This window comes from Dasypus novemcinctus, chromosome 12 (assembly GCF_030445035.2).
Source record: "Dasypus novemcinctus isolate mDasNov1 chromosome 12, mDasNov1.1.hap2, whole genome shotgun sequence".
NCBI lineage: Eukaryota > Metazoa > Chordata > Mammalia > Cingulata > Dasypodidae > Dasypus > Dasypus novemcinctus.
Window position 1 is genome coordinate 33,121,670 of NC_080684.1, and position 20,556 is coordinate 33,142,225.

Consider the following 20,556-nt stretch of genomic DNA (forward strand, 5'->3'; position numbering starts at 1 on the left):
GTTCCTTAGGCTCTGTTCATTTTTCTTCATTCTTTCCTCTTTCTGCTTCTCAGACTGGATTATTTTAATTGTCTTATCTTCAAGCTCATTGATTCTTTTCTTCTGCCTGCTCCAGTCTGATGGTGAACCCCTTTGGGAATTTTTAAATTTCAGTTACTGTAATCTTCAGTTCTAGTATTTCTGTTTGGTTCCTTTTTTTATGATTTCTATCTCTTTCTTGAAATTCTCATTTTGTTCATTTGTTGTTTTCCTGATTTTATTTAGTTGTTTGGTTGTTTTCTTTTAGTTCTTTGAACATAGTTAAGACCACTTCTAAAGTCTTTACCTGGTATGCCCAAAGTCTTGTATTCCTTGTTGATGGTTTCTAATGCTTTATCTTTTTTTTTTTTTTTTAAAGATTTATTTATTTATTTAATTTCCCCCCCTCCCCCGGTTGTCTGTTCTTGGTGTCTATTTGCTGCGTCTTGTTTCTTTGTCCGCTTCTGTTGTCGTCAGCGGCGCGGGAAGTGTGGGCGGCGCCATTCCTGGGCAGGCTGCTCTTTCTTTTCACGCTGGGCGGCTCTCCTCACGGGTGCACTCCTTGCGCGTGGGGCTCCCCTACGCGGGGGACACCCTTGCGTGGCGCGGCACTCCTTGCGCGCATCAGCACTGCGCATGGCCAGCTCCACACGGGTCAAGGAGGCCCGGGGTTTGAACCGCGGACCTCCCATATGGTAGACGGACGCCCTAACCACTGGGCCAAAGTCCGTTTCCCATAATGCTTTATCTTGTTCCTTTGCATGAGCCAGTTTCATGTTTCTTTGCATGCCTTGTAGTCTTCTGTTGTACACTTAGACATTTTAATGTTTTAATTTATTATCTTTGGAGTTTAGTGATTGAGATGTCTATTCCTGAAGCTTGTATCCTGCTAATGCTATAACTAAGATTTCCTTGATGCCAGGAGATAATTTAAAAAGAGAGAGGAAGGAAGGAGGGAGGAAGGAAGGAAGGAAAGAAGGAAACTCTTACCAGTCTTTTCAGATTGGCCTTGGAAATGCTATCCTTTTGAACTTAGCCTCCCTAACACAGGATCAAAAGAATAGCCTGAAGAAAAACGTAGCATCTGCCTGATCTTTTCTCAGCTACATCTTATCCTGGGCATATGCATTTGACCTTAAGACTTCTCTCATTTACATGGACCCAAATATCCCTTTCTCTATGAGAAATAGTCTTTCCTCATTCAGGGTGTTATATGTCCTTTTTTTTTTTTTATTTTTTAAAAGATTTATTTATTTATTTAATTTCCCCCCCTCCCCTGGTTGTCTGTTCTTGGTGTCTATTTGCTGCGTCTTGTTTCTTTGTCGCTTCTGTTGTCGTCAGCGGCACGGGAAGTGTGGGCGGCGCCATTCCTGGGCAGGCTGCTCTTTCTTTTCACGCTGGGCTGGCTTTCCTCACGGGCGCACTCCTTGCGCGTGGGGCTCCCCCACGCGGGGGACACCCTTGCGTGGCACGGCACTCCTTGCGCGCATCAGCACTGCGCATGGCCAGCTCCACACGGCTCAAGGAGGACCGGGGTTTGAACCGCGGACCTCCCATATGGTAGACGGATGCCCTAACCACTGGGCCAAAGTCGGTTTCCCCTTTTTTTTTTTTTTAAGATTTATTTTTTATTTATTTCTCTCCCCTCCACCCGAGTTGTCTGCTCTCTGTTTCCATTCTCTATGTGTTCTTCTGTGACCACTTCTATCCTTATCAGCAGCACCAGGAATCTGTGTTTCTTTTCGTTGCGTCATCTTGTGTCAGCTCTCCATGTATGCGGTGCCATTCTTGGGCAGGCTGCACTTCCTTTCACACAGGGCGGCTCTCCTTATGGGGTGCACTCCTTGCGCATGGGGCTCCCCTCATGGGGGGACACCCCTGTGTGGCAGGGCACTCCTTGCGCACATCAGCACTATGCATGGGCTGGTTCCACACAGGTTAAGGAGGCCCGGGGTTTGAATCGCGGACCTCCCGTGTGGTAGGCAGGCACCCTATCCATTGGGCCAAGTCCACTTCCCTTGTATGTCTTATATCCAGTAATTCTTTGCCCCAGGCAGCTGCAGTTTGATTGTTTTCTCAATACCCTATTAGTTGCCCTGCTAGGTGCTTCTATGTGTTGGGCAAGTTTTGGTCCAGTGAGCCTGCGATGAATGTCCCAGTTCAGTCTTTCATGCTGCCACCAGATAGATTGGTACAGATGTACATGCATGATGTTTACTCTTCTACCTCTGGGTCCAGGAACATGCACTGGGAGTGTGGACTGGCTCCACACCAAAGCTGGGAAGTGAGTGAGGGAAAGGCCAGCAAGGTAGCATAAGGCTTTTTTGAAAAACAATTTTAAGTTTCCTTTTTCTTGATTCAGGGCTTGGCCTTGTTACTACAATCCTTTAACTGTTTTCTGGAGCTTTGAGGAATATGGTTCTGCCTATTTTTTATTTTTGTGTAAAATTTTTGTGGCAAGATGGAAACTTGAAGTGTCCGATTTTGTCATCTTTAGTTGCCAGCTGGTATTTTGATAGAGATTGCATTCAATTTGTAGATCTTTTTTTTTTTTTAAGGAGGTACTGGGGATTGAATGTGGGATCTCATACATGAGAAGCAGGCACTTAACCACTAAGCTATACCCGCTTCCCTCAATTTGTAGATCCATGAACATAGGATGTCTTTTCCCTTATTTAGGTCATCTTTAATTTCTTTAAACAATTTTTTTAAAGTTTTTTTTTTTTTTAAAGATTTATTTATTTATTTAATTTCCCCCCCTCCCCTGGTTGTCTGTTCTTGGTGTCTATTTGCTGCGTCTTGTTTCTTTTTTTTAAAGTTTTTAAAAAAAGTTTATTCCCCCCTGATTGTTTACATCTCTGTCTGCTCTCTGTGTCTGTTCGTTGTGTCCTCTCTTTGTCTACTTATCTTCTTTGTAGGAGGCACCAGGAAACAAACCCGGGACCTCCCCTGTGGGAGGGAGGTGCTCAGTCACTTGAACCACCTCCACTCCCTGCTTGTTATGTCTCTCATTGTGCTTCCTCGTTGTCTCATCTGGTTGCATCAGCTTGTCATGCCAGCCCATCGTGTCAGCTTGCTGTCTTGCTTGTGTTCTTTAGGAGGCACCAGGAACCAAACCCGGGATCTCCCATGTGATAGGTGGGCACCCAGCTGCTTGTGCTACATCACTTCCCTCAACAATGTTTTGTAGTTTTCAGAGTATATATTTTATACTTGTTTTGTTAAATTTATTCCTAAGCATTTTATTCTTGTAGATGCTATCATAAATGAAATTGGTTTTTTTTAATTTGATTTTTGGATTTTTCATTGCTAATGTGTGGAAATACAGTTGATGTTTTTACGTTGATCTTGTCACCTGCAAACTTACTAAACTTGTTTATTAGTCTAATAGTTTGTGAATGGGTTCCTTAGGATTTTTGACTTCAAGATCAAGTAGAGTTAGTTTTACTTCTTCCTTTATAATATGGATGCCTTTTATTTCACTTTCTAACCTAATTGCCCTGGCTATAACTTCCAATACAATGTTGAATAGAAGCATCAAGAGTGGGTATTAATTAACAATTAAAAAAAAAACATAAAGTGGGTAATTTAGTATACTTGGTTGTGCAAGCAAATACCATACAAAGGATCACCTTAACCGGTGGGAATTTACTAGTTCATATTTTTTTGTTTTTTGTTTTTCCTTAATTTGAGAAGTTGTAGGTTTACAAAACAAACATGCATAAAATACAGGATTCCCATATACCACCCTATTATTAACAACTTGCATTGGTATCAGACATTTGTTATAATCAATTATAGCATATTTTTATAATTGTATTAACTACAATGCATGGTTTAACTTAGGGTTCACTGTGTAGTGTAGTTCTATGGGTCTTAAAAAATTGTTACCATATATACAATTTAACATTTCCCCTTTAATTATATGTAGATATTTTAGTGCTGTTAATTATGTTCACAATGTTGTGATTCCATCAGCACCATCCATTACCAAAACATTACCATCATTCCAAATAGGAACCCTGTACATTTTGAGCTTCCATTTCCTGTTCCCTATTCTTACCCTGTCCCCTGGTAACCTGTCTTCTAGATCCTGACTCTGTGTTTTTTTATTCTAATTATTTCAACTCAGTGAGATCATATAATATTTGTCCTTTTGTATCTGGCTTATTTTACTCAACATGATATCTTCAAGGTTCATCCATGTTGTTGCATGTATCAGGACTTCATCCCTTTTTACAGCTGAATAATATTCCATTGTAGGGATATACCACATTTTATTTATCCATGCATCAGTTGATGGACGCTTGGGTTGTTTCCATCTTTTGGAATTTGTGAGTAGTGCTGCTGTGAACATTGGTGAAGTGAAGTTCATGGTTTTGAGGCTGGGAAAAAGCCCAAATCAAGGTGTCGTCAAGGCAATACTTTCTTCCCGAAGACTGGCATTTGGGGACTGGCTGCTGGAGGTCTTTGGTCCTTGGCTTCTCTGTTACATGGCAGTGCACATGGCAACCTCTTCTGGCCTCTCCGTTCTGTTCCAGGTTCTGTTGAGTTTCAGCTTAATGCCTCTTACGGCTTTTTTTTTTTTTCCTTTTAAGAATTAGAGGAATATTAACCCTCCTTTTGGGATAATATCACTCTTGTCTCCGTGCAAAGTATTGATGTAATCATTTGCAAACATGTGGGTGAGTGCCCACAGTACTCAAGAGTAAGTTTTCCAGTAGCTTATATAACATTAATAACAAACGTGAATTGGAGCAAAACAAAGTTTCATTATAGGACTGACTTCATGGGTTATGTAACAGTGAGGGTTCTCTAGGGAAAAAGGATCGACAGGAGATATATATATATATCTTATAAATATTATGAGATTATATATATATATATATCACATAAATATTATGAGATTTATTCTAGGAATTGGATCGTGACTGTGGGGATGGGTAAGTTCAAATTCTGTAGGGCAGGCCACAAACTAGGAACTCCAAAGAAGGTTTTCAGTGAATTCTTCTGGTAGCTGGCTGGCTGAAGTAGAGCTGGAAACTCTTCCTTCTGACTGCTGAAATCATCTCTTCTCCTTTTAAGACCTTCAACTGATTGGATGAAATTTCTCTCATTGTTGAAGGCAGTCTCCTCAGTTAATTGTAGATGTAATCAACGACAGGTGTAATCAATTTATTGAGTATCTAAATCTAGGAAATATCCTCACAATAACAATCAGTCCAGTGCTTGTTTGAACAAACAGCTGGACAGCATAACCTGGCAAATTTGCTTATGGACTTAACCATCAGAGTCAGCATCCTTCTTTTATTCCTGATCTTAAGAGGAATGTATTCAGGCGTTTACTATCAAGTACGATGTTAGCGGTGGATTTTCGTAGATTCCCTTTATCAGATTGAGGAAGTTCCCTTCTATTTTTGGTTGGTTGAAGTTTTTTGTTTTTCTTGTTGTTGTTTTTTATCAAAAGTGTTGTATTTTATCTAAATTTTTTGCATTTGTTGAGATGATCACGTGGTTTTTGTTTATGTTCTATCAATACAGTATTTATGGATGTTAAATCAACTTTGCACTCTTGGGATAAAGTCCACTTTGTTATAATGTTAATTCTTTTTATATATTGCTGGATTTAATTTGTTTGGTTTGGTAGTTTTTTAAAAATTTTTTTATTTTTAAAATGTCCACTTTATTCCATATAACACTTAACCAGGTATCATTTACAACTGAGGAGATGGCCTATAAGACTGACGTATGGTAAAACTCTTGAAGAAATGTAGTTCCAGTATACATTTCCAGGCATCCCTAGACAAGTATATGAAAATGCATAAATGTGGGGATCACTGCTATATTTTACAGAAGAGAAAGGGGAACTATCCATGAACTTCAGATAGTAGTCCCTTAAAATATGGGTAGGCAGTTGTTAGAATGCCATAGTAAGTGGTTTATAAAATGTAATTTTATCTTATGTTGCTCTGCTGTTACATGGAGCATAACATTACGTGTACCTTTTGAGGCCTATAGTCAGTGATTGGTTTGCTAGTGTTTGTTGAGGATTTTTTGCATCTATATTCATAGAGATTTTGTTCTGTAGTTTTCTTGTGCTGTCTTTGCTGTTTTTGGCATCAGGGTAATACTGGCTTCATAGAATGAGTTTAGAAATATTCCCTCTTCTGGTTTTTTAGAAGAGTTTGTAAAGAATTAGTTTTTTTTTTTTAATGTTTGGTACAATTCATCTGTGATGCCATCTTGACCTGAGATTTTCTTTGTGGTAGTTTTTGACTACAAATTTAATCTCTGAATAAATGTTTATACTGTTAGAATTTTTTCTAGTAGGCAATTAAAATTTCCTGAAAGAGCTTGAGCTTTGGAAATAGACCTGGGTTCGCATGCCATCTCTGCTGCTTCCTGCTTGGGACAAGTTTCTGAATACTTCTGAATTTCACTGCCCCTGCCTGCAAATTAAAGGGGACAATGACACATTGTTGTGTGGTTGAAATGGGCTCAAGTCAGACATGCATCGAACTTAAGAGCTGGGGCCCAGCACGAGGCTTTGGGCAGCTTTCGAGAGGACTCCACACTTTCTTCCTCTGCATCTTTGTCACAGGGTGCTGTGCCATTCCTGGTCAGTGCCACCTCCGGCACCACGGTGCTGGGGGCCTTTGACCCCCTGGAGGCAGTTGCCGATGTGTGCCAGCGTCACGGGCTGTGGCTGCATGTAGATGTGAGTGGGACCTGGGCCCGGGGTGCGGGGGGCTGAGTGAGACCAAAGCCCATGTTGTTCCTTCCTGCTCCCCAGGCCGCCTGGGGGGGGAGCGTCCTGCTGTCACAGACTCACAGGCATCTTTTGGATGGGATCCAGAGGTATGTATGGCCCCCTCTCCCTGAATCCCAGCCTTGAGAACTCTGATCCAGGGAATGGTCTGGGCCTAGGAAGGTTGGGATGGGGGTAGGGGAAAGAGCTTAGTGGGGAAGGGAATTGGAGAGATGGTTGATTGGGACTGGAAGGTCAGAGGTCAGATGTGGGAAGTCCTCTTGACTGGTGGGGTTGGAATAAGACAAAAGTCCCTTCACTGGAGATCTGGAAGAGGAGGAGGGGCTCTTGAACAGCTTGAAGAGGGGCCAGCTTGAAGTGGGGCCAGCTGATCCAGCTCTGCTCTGCCTCACCCCAGGGCTGACTCCGTGGCCTGGAATCCCCACAAGCTCCTCACAGCAGGCCTGCAGTGCTCAGCTCTTCTTCTCCGGGATACCTCGGTGGGACTGCCCCTGCCCCAGCTGCAACCCCTGGCCTGGCCCCCACCTCTCCCTCCAGAGCCCTGTCCTCCTCCCCTACCCCACCTTAGAGGGGGTCCAGGCCTCACTTTGTTCTCTTGACCATCCATCCAAAGCTGAGTATCCGTGGCCACCCAAATCCTTTGTATTAAACTCCCTCACTCCCCCAGTGGCATCTCTTCATGCAAAGGAAGTTTCCAGCTTGAACTGGCTATAGGAGGGGACCTGGGTAGAGTTTGGGATGCATTCTGAGGGTTTGGAGAAAACCCAGAGAAAGGGGTCTGAGTTCGCTGGTTACCATCTCATCACTGTTGCCTGGTTCCAGGGAAAGAAGTGGGTGCACTGAGCGAAGAAACCCCCTCATGCAGCCCCGGAAGGCAGCCTGAGTGCAGAGGGTGGGGTCTGAAAGTCGTCTCCCCACACCCCACAGAACCTGCTCAAGCGCTGCCACGGATCCCAGGCCAGCTACCTCTTCCAGCAAGACAAGTTCTACGACGTGGCTCTGGACACAGGAGACAAGGTGGTGCAGTGTGGCCGCCGGGTGGACTGTCTGAAGCTGTGGCTCATGTGGAAGGCTCAGGGCGGGCGAGGACTGGAGCAGCGTGTTGACCGGGCCTTTGCCCTGGCCCGGTAGGAGTCTGGGAGGGGCCCCGGGTCCCCTGCCCTGGTGTCCATCCCCCTCCCTTTTTCCTGCTCTCAAGTTACCATGCTCTGAGGGTTTCTACCTAGCTGTTCATCCAGCTTTTTTCCTTCTTCTCTTTCTCTTCTGTATCTCTGCCTTCCCACCTCTACCTGCAATGTCTTTCTCTCTTCCCAGATACCTGGTGGAGGAAATGAAGAAACGTGAAGGATTTGAGTTGGTCATGGAGGTCTGGCCCCATGCTCTCTTGCTCCCCCTCCCCAGCCTGTCTAACAGTGGAAGTAGGGGCAGTGAGAGGGAAAACGATCCCCTTCCTCCGCTCATTCCTTCCCCTTCCTCATTTCTCCCAGCCCGAGTTTGTCAACGTGTGTTTCTGGTTCGTGCCTCCAAGCCTGAAGGGGAAGCAGGAGAGCCCTGATTACAGCGAAAGGCTGGCCAAGGTAGGCTTGCTCTTAGCTCTGGTTGACCCAATTTAGGGAACTGATCGGCTAGTGCGCTTCTGCCCCCTGCTGGCTCCAAGTGACATGGCAGTTTCCTTTGCTGGTCCCGTGCTCCTGGAGGTGGGGTGTGGACTGGGAGGAAACACCAGCTTCTCCTTTTTTAAAAAAATAAATGGGAGTGGGATGGGGAACGAGGTGTATTTCTGAAAAGTGAAAATAATACCAGAGAAAGGCATTATAGCAAAAGCCACCAGTATGCAGTACAGGCTCCTGTGCTAGGGCCCTGCTGGGAGCTTAAGCCCCAGGCCGGGGAAGCGAGGTGGGAAGCTGACAGAAGAGCTTTCCTCACTGACGCTGGGACAGAGCAACCCCAGTGCAGGCATGCCTCCTGGAGGAGAGGAGATCCGTCATGTCCTGGTCCCCAAGTATAGGTCAGTACTAGGTGCTGCCTGATGCACAATGACATGGGTATTCTTGCCCTTAAGGGGTTTTAAATGTTATTTTAGAAAATGTGGGTTGCCAATGCGTTCAAGGGAGTTTTGTAAATTATACCAGTTGGAGTCCCAGGTTATAGATAAAGAAATATGACAAATTAAGAGAGGGGAGAAGAAGGTGGTAAGGGTGACTAAGGTGAAGTGAGACTAAAGCAGTGTTGGGAATCAGGGAAAAGTCAGGATTTGGCAGGATGTGGCCCATGTGACAGCTTTCTTGGAGATAGGAGAGATGGGGATTAAAGCAGTAGCCAGAGGAGGCTGAGCAGGTTGGTGTGGCAGAAGAGGGAAACTGGGGCTGCCGGCGGGGTCCGAGCCTCGAGGGCTGCCTCGGGGGGCTGGGTGGTAAGGAAAGGGGCCTCAGGTTAGCTGGTCAGGCCTGGCCCCCTGCAGCTGGAGGCTCCTCCCACCCACAGGTGGCCCCGGTGCTCAAGGAGCGCATGGTGAAGGAGGGCTCCATGATGATCGGCTACCAGCCCCACGGGCCCCGGGGCAACTTCTTCCGCGTGGTCGTGGCCAACCCCGCGCTGACGCGGGCTGATATGGACTTCCTCCTCAGTGAGCTGGAGCGGCTGGGCCGCGACCTGTGAGGCCCGCGCCCCGGCCTGGGCCTGGGCCGCCCTCACCCGCACCCGCACCCGCACCCTCACCCTCACGCTCTGTATTCCCTCCCTGCGTGCCTAAGGGCAACCTTCTGGGAAACAGAGTGGCCTTTATGCTTTGATCTACTAACTCCCCGCTGAATATTTGATACTAGAATGTTAACGTTAACTGTAGTATATCCATGTGATGGGATGTTAATTCTGACATTAAAATTATGTTTACAAAGAGGATTTATATTGATATGAGGGAAAAATGCCTTTAATGTAACATTATGCTGAAAAGTTATATGCAAGATTTTACAAACAGTGATATCTGAACTATATTAAAGAACACATAGGAAAAAACTGATGAAATGAAATATGACAAAATGTTAATTGTTTTCTCCGGATTGAGTTACTGAGCAACTTTTAAATCGACTTCTTTATACCTTTTGTGCTTCCCATTTTTTATTATATAGTAAATATGCATTACTTTTGTAATAGTATAATAAAATTTAAAGTTCAACTATTATCTTGTCAGTTTTGAATTCTTTCACCTTTAAGCTCAACCAAATAATTGAGAATGCAATTTTTTCTTTATTTGGAGAAAAAGGTGGGGAAGCAGATGTAAGAGAGGCTAAATATGGGAAGAATTTTTCTCCTAAAAATCTTGGGGGAAAAGACCAAAAGTGGAGTTGTTCTAAAATTAATTGTATTTTAGTGATATTGAAAATAATGATTATATCTCAAAATCAGCCTTGTCTGTTGATCACTTTTGAAAAATCCTCTCATACACACACACAAAATAATTTTTCCTTCTGGATTTAAACAACAGCAACCAAGTTAAAAAGCAAAAACAACTCAAGAACGAAATTATTCTGTCCTCTGGTTTCATTACTGTCTTAAATAAAAACATCCTTTAACACTTAAAATCCTGTGCTGGTATCCCTTCTTGGTCACTTTTTGGGAAAAAGGCCTTTAGCTATATAAGTTATTAAGAGCAAGTTTCAAGTCTACCAGTACTTCTTGTTATTTCCAATTCCTAAAAATATCATTTATAAAAACAATAATGTGGTCACGTAAAAGTCGTCCAAACTTACTTGAAGAGGCAAATACAGACTGTACAAACCATAGCAAAAGAACATCCAAATCTCAGACCCAATTCTCTTGGCTATTTGGGGAATAGTGGTTTTTTTTTTTTCTATTCATAAATTACTAATAATTTCCCTATCAACTTGTTGTTCTTATAATAGTATTTTAATTTCTTCGAAATAATAAAATTGTTTTGGGAATATTCATAATTTGAACTCCAAACCCTAATCTTAAAGTATTTAGTATGTTTGCAAAATGTCTAAAATATACTAAAATTTTTAAAAAAGCAAACAAAGATCTTTATTTTCAACTCAAAGCAAAGCCAGAAAGCAAAAACAAAATCTTGACATTCCTTGAACCTTCTCCATTTGGGAAATGTTTTTAAGAGAAGGCCAGAATGACAGGACATTAAATTAGTTAATCACCTGTTTTTCTCCAAGTTTATAAAACTGCTCCTGCTTTTCCTCTGTTCCAGAAGTTCAACCTCAAAACCTCTGGATTCTTGGAAGAAAAGAAAAAACCTCTGGATTCAAATATCACAGTCTCTCTCACCCTCTCTCCCATCAACATTTACAGAGTTCCTGCTATGTGCCCTCAAAGAGCTTAAGATTTAAGACCAGCCGTCCCTCAGTTTAGGTGTGCCCTTGCCCCAGAGCGTTTGCGCCTGCTGACTCCATTTGACTGGAATGTTGGTCTACAGAGCTAGCTCCCTCATGTCCTACCATCTTTGTTCAATGCCACCTCTGAAGGCTTCCTTGATCTATTTTAAATTACATTTGCACTCCCTGTTCCTGCACTTACTATTTCCATACCTTCTCTGTTTTGTTCTCCCATAGTACATGTAAGCATCTGGCCCACTCTATGGTTTATTCATTTTTTATTTTGTCTCAACCAGCTAGAGTGTAAGCTCTCTGAGAGCAGAGATTTTGTACTGTCACCTCCTCAGATGGTGTCTGGTTGCCTGTGGTGGGTTTCCGGATTCTTGGTTAGTCCCAAGAAAGAATTCGAGGCGTCACGGGGTCAGCAAGCAAGTAAAGGGTTTAATGGGAGACTTGAGTGCGGGCATGCTCAAGGGCGAGACCCGCCTTCCTTCCTCTGTGTAAATGAACACTTCTCAGCACCTTCTCTTGGTTCTGAGTACGGAGAAGAAGGATTGCAGATACATTTTTACTGATTCTGAGTGTCGGCCAGCCTGAGTGGGGTTCAGGGGAGGGGGTACAAAGGGGCTCCCCATTATCTACTGTCTTCAGTATTTGACCTCCTCTCTCGTTGGCTGGACTTTCCACTGTCAGGCGCAGGCAAGAATGGGCCACCCTGAGCAGGAGTTTTACACAGAACTCTCTTGTCTTTATCGCCCTAGTGCTTTCCTGTGGCACCCTTGTCCCTCAGGTCCCTGGTCTAGTCTGCCTCACTTACTAGTAATACTGTTGAGTGAGTGGGTAATGAGCTCCACGTCCTAGTTGATTTGCTCTCTGCCGCATTGCTTTTAAGTGGTGGAGCCAGAAGTCAAACTGAGACCATCTTACTCTACCCCTTAACCATGGATCTAGTTTGCGTCTTTTGACAGGCGTGTATAATTCATAGGTGGGTCGTTAGGGCCATCGTGTTCACTGTATGCTGTGGATCTACTGCTTGCTAGAAGGAGGAAGCATTTGTTATGCCCATTTGCCTGGGGAAATTGTATTTTTATCAAACAGGAAAACAAGAACGTTGGAAACACCTGGGTGGGCTGGGGAAGGAAGATGGTACCTTGGCAGGGAGGCAGGCCAGAAGCTGGGTAGCATGGAAGCTGGGCAGGACACCTGTGAGGTGGTGGCACTCTGAGGCTGAAGGTCAGAACCTTTTTAGGAAAGTGGATGAGAGGGAGCAAACTACAGTAAAATCAGAATTTGACTAGACACTTGGAACTCTTCTTATGCACCTTAAGATCTCATTTGGTTAATTTAAAAAAAGACCTCATTTGGTTATTTTTCTTCTGTTTATATGACTTTTTAAATATTTAATTTTAAATAATTTCAAGTTTATAAAAAAACGGCAAGAAAAGTTACAGAGAACTCTCATATGTTCTTTTTTTTTTTTCCTTATGTACCAGGGCTCTTGTATGTGGGAAGCCGGCGCTCAACAGTTACTGGATTTTATTTAGGTTCTTGGCTATGCTGCAGAAATGAATTTCATGAGCATGCTGGGTGAGTTAAGCCAGTAATTTATTCAGGTAGGGCAGAGAGAAATGGGAGAAAATAACAGAGCAGGGGAGGAAGGGGTTGAAAAGTGATAAAACAGGCTGATTTAAAAGCTATTATTCCCTATTATAGGTTATAAATCCCTAGGTTTACTTGTGTGGCCACGTGGCAGAAGAAAAATGGCGAGAGCAGTGAGCAGAAGGCAGGAATGGGTCCAGAGGCAAGAGTAGAGCACGAGAGCGAGTGCTCCTTTAGGCCCCTGTGTCTGGCTTTTTAAACTGTTAATTACTCCACCCCTTTGCTAAAGGCAGGGGAGGGCTTCCAGCTGTGGGCTGTTTTGATTGATTACCCCACTCATCAATTCCCCGTGAGGGCCAGTGATAAAGCCCTTGGGGAATATCCGGGGCTTCTCCTGGCTTTCACTTCTTTGTACTGAATGGCAGAATCTTGGGTGTTGGGGGTTTTCTAGCAGCCATCGTGGGGTTACTGATGTCCCCGTGGACTTCTTGCCAGGTTCCAGATCCCTCTATTGATATCCTATGTTACTAGCCTGCTTCACAACCACCGAGCCACATTGGCTTCCCTGAGCTGTTTTTTTCATTCATTTTTGTATGGTTTTTTTTTGTTTTGTGTTTTAGGAGGCACTGGGGATCGAACCCTGGACCTCCCATGTAGGAAGCAGGCACTAAACTGCTTGAGCCACATCTGCTCGCCCCCCATATTTTCTTTACCTAGATTTATCAACTTTTCACATTTTGAAAATTTTGCATTGTATCTCTCTCTCTAAATATGTGTATGTATGTATGTATTTTACTCATTTTTTTTCTGAATCATTTGCGAGTCGGTTGCATTCATTATGCCCATTTGTCTCTTACTACTCTATGTGTATTTCCTAAGAACAAGAATATTTCCTTAAATAACCGTGGTGAAATTAACAAATTCAGGAAAGGTAACATCGCCACAATGCTTTAAAGTCCACATAAACTTGTCAGTTGTCCCCGAATGCTCTTTTAAGTTATTTTCTCCCTCCAGTGCAAGACCCAGTCCAAGATCATGTATTGCACTTTACTGTCATATCTTTTTGTCTCTTTTAATCTGAAATAGTTCCTCAGCCTTTCTTTGTCAGACATTGACATTTTAAACAAAAATACAGGCTAGCTATTTTATAGAATGTTCATTTATGTTTTTCCTCTCTCCTCATGACTGGAGGCAGATGTACACTCTGGGCTAGAACCTGACATAAGTGATTTCGGTCTTTTCAAGGAAGCACATCCAAAGGCCCACACTGTCTCTCGGCTGCTTATTGATAGTGTTATTTTGATCACTTCGTCAAGGCGTTGTCTGGTTTCTCTCCTGTACAGTTACAATTTCCCCCCTTGCAACTAATAAACAATCGGTGAGCTGACATTTTGAGATTACATGAATATCTTGCTCTTCTTCATACTTTCTTTACCCAGATTTAGGATCCACTCATGGATTGCTACAAAGTGGTGATTTTTTAACTCCCTCCACTTTTTTTAAATTGTGTTAACACAGATACAATATAAAATCTCCATATTAAACTTTCAAGTGTATTGCATTCACAATGTTGTGCTACTGTCACCACCATCCATTCCCAAAACTTTTCCATCACCCCAAACAGAAATTCTACATCCATTAAGCACTAACTCCCTATTTCCCCTCCTCCTTGCCCTTGGTAACCTGTAAACTACCTTCTGTCTCTGTTTCTATATTCTGGTTATTTTATATAAGTGAAGTCGTTTTTTTCACTCTTCAAGGTTCATTTATGTTGTTGCATGTACCACAACTTCATTCCTTTCTTTTTTTTTTTAAAGATTTATTTTATTTACTTATTCCTACCCCCCTTGCCACTTGCGCTCATTGTGTCCATTCACTGTGCATACTTCTGTGTCTGCTTCTCATCTCCTTAGGAGACATCAGGAATTGATCTTGGGAACTTCCAACCTGGGAGAGAGGCACTCAATCACTTGGGCCACGTCAGCTCCCTGGTTTTGTTGTGTCTCTCGTTGTCTTTTCCTCTGTATCTCTACCTTTTTGTTGTGTCATCTCTCCATGTGGGCCAGCTTGCCTTCACCAGTAGGTCCTGGGAATTGAAACCGGGACCTCCCATATGGTAGACAGGAGCCCAATCACTTGAGCCTTCTTTCCTTTTTAAAGCTAATATTCCATTGTATGTATGTGCCACATTTTAAAAAATATATATTTTTTACTTATTTTTAAGAGATATATAGATCACACAAAATGTTACATTAAAAAATATAGGAGGGAAGCGGATTTGGTGCAACAGATAGAGCATCCGTCTACCACATGGGAGGTCCAGGGTTCAAACCCCGGGCCTCCTGACCTATGTGATGAGCTGGCCCACGTGTGGTGCTGATGCATTCAAGGAGTGCCATGCCACGCAGGGGTGACCCCGCATAGGGGAACCCCACGCGCAAGAAGTGCACCCTGTAAGGAGAGCTGCCCTGCGTGAAAAAAGTGCAGCCTGCCCAGGAATGGTGCCACACACACGGAGAGCTGATGCAGCAAGATGACACAACAAAAAGAGATACAGATTCCAGGTGCCGCTGACAAGAATACAAGCGGACACAGAAGAACACACAGGAAATGGACATAGAGAGGAGACAACTGGGGGGCAGGGGAGAGGGGAGAGAAATAAATAAAAAATAAATCTTAAAAAAATAAATATTAGAGATTCCCATATACCCCACTCCCCACACCCCTCACTTTTCCCACATCAACAGCTTCTTTCATTAGTGTGGTACATTCATTGCATTTAATGATTACATTTTGGAGCACTGTTACACAGCATGTATTATAGTTTACATTGCAGTTTATGCTCTCCCAGTCCATTTGGTGGGTTATGGCAGGATATATAATGTCCTGCATCTGTCCCTACAATATTATTCAGGACAACTCCAAGTCCCAAAAATGCCCCCATATTACACCTCTTTTTCTCTCTCCCTGCTTTCATCAACTCCAGTGGCCACTGTGTCCACATCAATGATATAATTTCTTCCATTGCTAGAATCAATAAGTCTATAGTAGAATACCAGTAAGTCCACTCTAGTCCATATTTTATTCCCCAAACCTGAGAACTCAGGGATGGTGATGCCCACTCCACCTCCTAATTGAGAGGGGACTTCGATCCAACATGACTGATGGACAAGACTCTCCTGCCTGCAGCTGTAGACTCTCTTGGTTCCTTGGTGTGGTGGTTGTCCATCCTTACCTCCCTGTCAGCTGACTGGGTAAGTCCAACAAACTGGAGAGTAGGTGCTGCAATCCCACTGAGGCTCAGGGTCCAGCTGGCACATGGACAGCCCGGAGATTCAAGGTTCCTGGGCATATGTACCACATTTTGTTTAACCATTCTTCTCTTGATGGACACTTGGGTTGTTTCCCCCTTTTAGACTATTGTGAATACTGCTGCCATGAACATTGGTGTTCAAGTCTGTTCAAGTCCCTGCTTTCAATTCTTTTAGGTCAGGGATTTTTTTTTTTTTAAGATTTATTTTTTATTTATTTCTCTCCCCTTCTCCTCCCCCCACCCCCATTGTCTGCTCTATGTGTCCATTTGCTCTGTGTTCTGTGTCTGCCTGCATTGTCAGCGGCACCGGGAAATCTGTGTCTCTTTTCGTTGCGTCATCTTGCTGCGTCAGCTCTCCGTGTGTGCGGCGCCTCTCCTGGGCAGGCTGCGTTTTTCACGTGGGGCAGCTCTCCTTGAGGGACACTCCTTGCACTTGGGGATCCCCTATGTGGGGGACACCCTCGCATGGCATGGCACTCCTTGCGCGCATCAGTACTGCATGTGGATCAGCTCGCCACACGGTCAGGAGGCCCTGGATTTGAACCCTGGACCTCCATGTGGTAGGCGGATGCTCTATCAGTTGAGCTAAATCTGCTTCCCAGGGGTTCTTACCAAGGATTCTATGAGCTTGAATTGAAATTTTTAAAAACCCATTATATTCTTATGGGGACGTGTTGGTGTGGGTGTGATATATTAATTAAATAATACACAATATAGTGTGGACTTAGTAAGGGGTCTTTGGTTTTCACCTGACTGGGAAAGGGGTTCATGGAACAAAAAAGGTTAGAACCCCTGTTTTAAGTATATACCAAGAAGTGTGATTGCTGTGTCAGATGGTAATTTCATGTTTAACTTTTTTTTTTAAGATCTATTTATTTCTCTCCCCTTCCCCCCGTTGTCTGCTCTCTCTGTCCATTCACTGTGTGTGCTTCTGCGTCTGCTTGCATTATCTGGCGGCACTGGGAAACTGTGTCTCTTTTTTATTGTGTCATCTTGCTGCGTCAGCCATCCGTGTGTGTGGTGGCACCCCCGGGTGGGCTGCGCTTTTCTCACGTGGGCGGGCGGCAGCACTGCGCATGGGCCAGCTTACCCACGGGTCAGGAGGCCCTGGGGATCGAACCCTGGACACTCCATATGATAGACACTTTATCAGTTGAGCCACATCTGCTTCCCTATGTTTAACTTCTAGAGGAACTGCCAAACGTTTCCACAGAGACTGCACCATTTTACCTTCCCAACAACAACATATAAAAGTTTCTATTTCTCGGCATCCTTGCCAACGCTTATTTCAATTTTTAAAAAATGATAGCCATTCTAGTGGGTGTGAAGTGGTATGCCTCCACTTTTTTTTTAACTTTTTATTTTGAAATACTTTCAACCTTACAGGACATTTATAAAACACTACACACCCCATCCCTGTACAGAGAACTCCAACATACTCCTGTACCCTCAGATAACCAGACCCACCAATTTGAACATTTTGCCACATTTTCCTTATTTTTCATTCATTCATTCATTCATTTATTCTATTTTTTGAACACTTGAATATAAGTTGTTTACATCATTCTAAAACATTTAATACTTCCATGTACATTTCCTAAGAACAAGTTACATAGGTTATATAACCATGTAACCTTCTTAGGTGCAGTTAAGTTCTAGAAAATAAATATTGGTTTAAAGCTGACAGTGTACATTCTGTTTTTTTTTCTTATGTCCCAGTAATGTCCTATCGAGCCTTTCCTAATCCCTTATTAGGTGTCATCCAGGATCAAATATTGCATTTAATTGTCATGTCTCTTTATTTGCTCCTTTCATTTATTTATTTATTTATTTATTTATTTATTGTGGGAACAATATACAACATAAGCCTTCCCATCACAACCACTTCCAAACGTGCCATTCAGTGGGATTAATCACGTTCACAGTATTGCGGTACATGAACTATCTTCCATTACTAAAACTTTCCCATCTCTCCAAAGGGAAACCCTACATCCATTATGCATTAATTCCATATTTCTTCCTGTCCTACATTCCTGGCAAACCGTACTCTACTTTCTGTCTGTCTGAGCTTGGATATTCTCCAATATTTTCATTATAGTGACCTTGGGGCTTAAATTTAACATGCTAAATCTGTAACAATCTCATTCGCTTTGATACTAACTTAACTTCAATAGTGTTCACATCCGCCATCTTGGAGCCCGTAGAGGCTGCTGGGATCAGGACTTCTACAACGGCAGATATGTCTGGAAGCCTGGGGTCCAAAGCCGCTCTTGCTGGCTATAAGAGGGGGCTCTGGAACCAGAGGGAGCACATAGCCCTTCTTAAAATTGAAGGTGTTTATGCCTGAGACGAAACGGAATTCTATTTGCGCAAGAGAAGTGCTCATGTGTACAAAGCAGAAAACAACACAATGACTCCTGGTGGCAAACCTGACAAAACCAGAGTAATCTGGGGAAAGGTAACTTGTGCCTATGGGACTAGTGCCCATGGTTCATGCTAAGTTCCGAAGCAACCTTCCAGCTAAGGCCATTGGACACGGAATCCGTGTGATACTGTACCCCTCAAGGATTTAAACTTATTGAAAAGTAAATTAAAAAAATAGCGTACAAGAGCTATGATCCTGTATCCCTCTCCCCCCTCATTTTTGTGTAGTTCTTGTCACAAATTACATGTTTATACATTATGAGTCCAAAACCACTGATTTCTCAGTGAATTTTATGCATTTGCCCTTTAGATCCTATAGGAAGTAAAAAGCGGAGTTACTAACCAAAAATACAATTGTACTAGCATTTGTATTTACCCATGTGGTTACCCTCACTGGAGAGCTTTATTTTTTCATGCAACTTTGATCTGTTGTCTAGTGTCCTTTCCTTTCAACCTGCAGAACTCTCTTTACCATCTCTTGTAGGGCTGGTCTGGAGGTGACAGACTCCCTCAGCTTTAGTTTTTCTAGGGATGTCTTAATCTTTCCCTCATTTCTGAAAGACAGTATTGCCAGATATAGAGGTCTTGGTTATCAATTTTTTGCTTTCAGTACTTCAAATATGTCTTCCCACTGCTTCTTGTCTCCATGGTTTCCAATGAGAAATCAGCACTTAATCTTTTTCAGGCTCCCTTATACATGAAACATTGCTTTCTCTTGTGGCTTTCAAAATTCTCTCTTTATATTTGATTTTTTTTTTAAGACTTATTTTTTTTATTTGTTTCTCCCCCCGCTCCCCCATTGTCTGCTCTCTCTGTCCATTTGCTGTGTGCTCTGTGTCTGCTTGTATTCTCAATAGGTGGCTCTGGGAACCAGTCCTGGGAACTTCTGGAGTGGGAGAGAGCCAATTACTCTCTTTTGCCTCCTCAGCTCCCCTGTTCTGCTACATCTTATTTTCTCTTACCTGTGTCTCTTGTTGCATCTTGTTGTGCCAGCTCTCTGTGTCGGCCAGCACTCCTGCGCAGGGCAACTTTTCCTGCATGAGCCAGCATTCCCACACAGGGCGGCTCTCCTGCGTGGGGCCACATGCCTGCATGGGCCAGCACTCAGCATGGGCCAGCTCGCTGTGTGGGCCAGGTTGCCCTCACCAGGAGGCCCTGGGCATTGAACCCTGGACCTCCTATATGGTAGACGGGAGCCCAATTGGTTGAGCCACATCCGTTTCCCTATATTTGATTTTAATATATCATGCTGTGGGTATATTTGGATTTATCCTGTTTGGAATTCATTGAGTTTCTTGGATGTGTATATTTATTCAGATCCTTTGTTTCAGTCAATTTGTTGTGAGAGATATCAACAACTATTTTTAATGCTCAAATATCAAGAAGTTGGAAAGTAGAAATTCATTTTGCAATTAAATACATGGCACAGTATGTCCTTAAGTGGAAATCATGTATTCCCACGTACCTCAATTTTAAAAAATTATTCCTGTGTAAACACCCGTTGTTTAGGCCCACTCAGTAAAGGGTATTTGTTCTAGTGGCTGGGAAACTAAAACTTTGGTACTGGAAAGTGGGGTGCTGCTTTTACAAATACCTAAAAATGTGGAAACAGCTTTGGAATTGGGTAAAGGGTAGAGGCTGGAAGAATTGTGAGGCACTTGATAGAAAAAGCTTAGATTACTTTGAAGAGACTGTAGGTAGAAATGTGGATGTTAAAGGTATTTCTGAGGAGGCCTTAGAAGGAAATGAAGAATGTGTTATTGTAAAGTGGAAGAAAGATAATCCTTGTTATAAAGTGAGAGCATTTTACAAAATTGTGTTCTGATGTCGGATTGAAAGTGGTGCTTGTAAGCGATGATCTTTTTTTTTTTTTTTTTTTTTTAAAGATTTATTTTTATTCATTTAATTCCCCTCCCCTCCCCCGGTTGTCTGTTTTCTGTGTCTTTTTGCTGCGTCTTGTTTCTTTGTCCGCTTCTGTTGTCGTCTGCGGCACGGGAAGTGTGGGCGGTGCCATTCCTCGGCAGGCTGCTCCCTCCTTCGCGCTGGGCGGCTCTCCTTATGGGTGCACTCCTTGCGCGTGGGGCTCCCCTACG

At 43.2% G+C, this 20,556-nt stretch overlaps 1 protein-coding gene across 10 annotated transcripts in view; it reads left to right on the forward strand.

The window, feature by feature from the left end:
• The window catches only part of CSAD (cysteine sulfinic acid decarboxylase), a 37,756-nt gene extending 27,790 nt beyond the window's left edge, over window positions 1–9,966 (forward strand). For 8 of the 10 annotated variants that reach the window (XM_058308146.1, XM_058308154.2, XM_058308151.2 and 5 more), the window contains 7 exons: window positions 6,620–6,736; window positions 6,812–6,876; window positions 7,185–7,266; window positions 7,715–7,914; window positions 8,102–8,153; window positions 8,275–8,364; window positions 9,272–9,966. In XM_058308146.1, coding sequence (XP_058164129.1) covers window positions 6,620–6,736; window positions 6,812–6,876; window positions 7,185–7,266; window positions 7,715–7,914; window positions 8,102–8,153; window positions 8,275–8,364; window positions 9,272–9,445 — 780 coding nt within the window. In that variant the 3' untranslated portion in view covers window positions 9,446–9,966. The remainder of the gene's footprint in view (window positions 1–6,619; window positions 6,737–6,811; window positions 6,877–7,184; window positions 7,267–7,714; window positions 7,915–8,101; window positions 8,154–8,274; window positions 8,365–9,271) is intronic. The other 2 variants (XM_058308148.2, XM_058308147.1) reach the window with 2 other exon arrangements.
• Window positions 9,967–20,556: the final 10,590 nt, after the last annotated feature.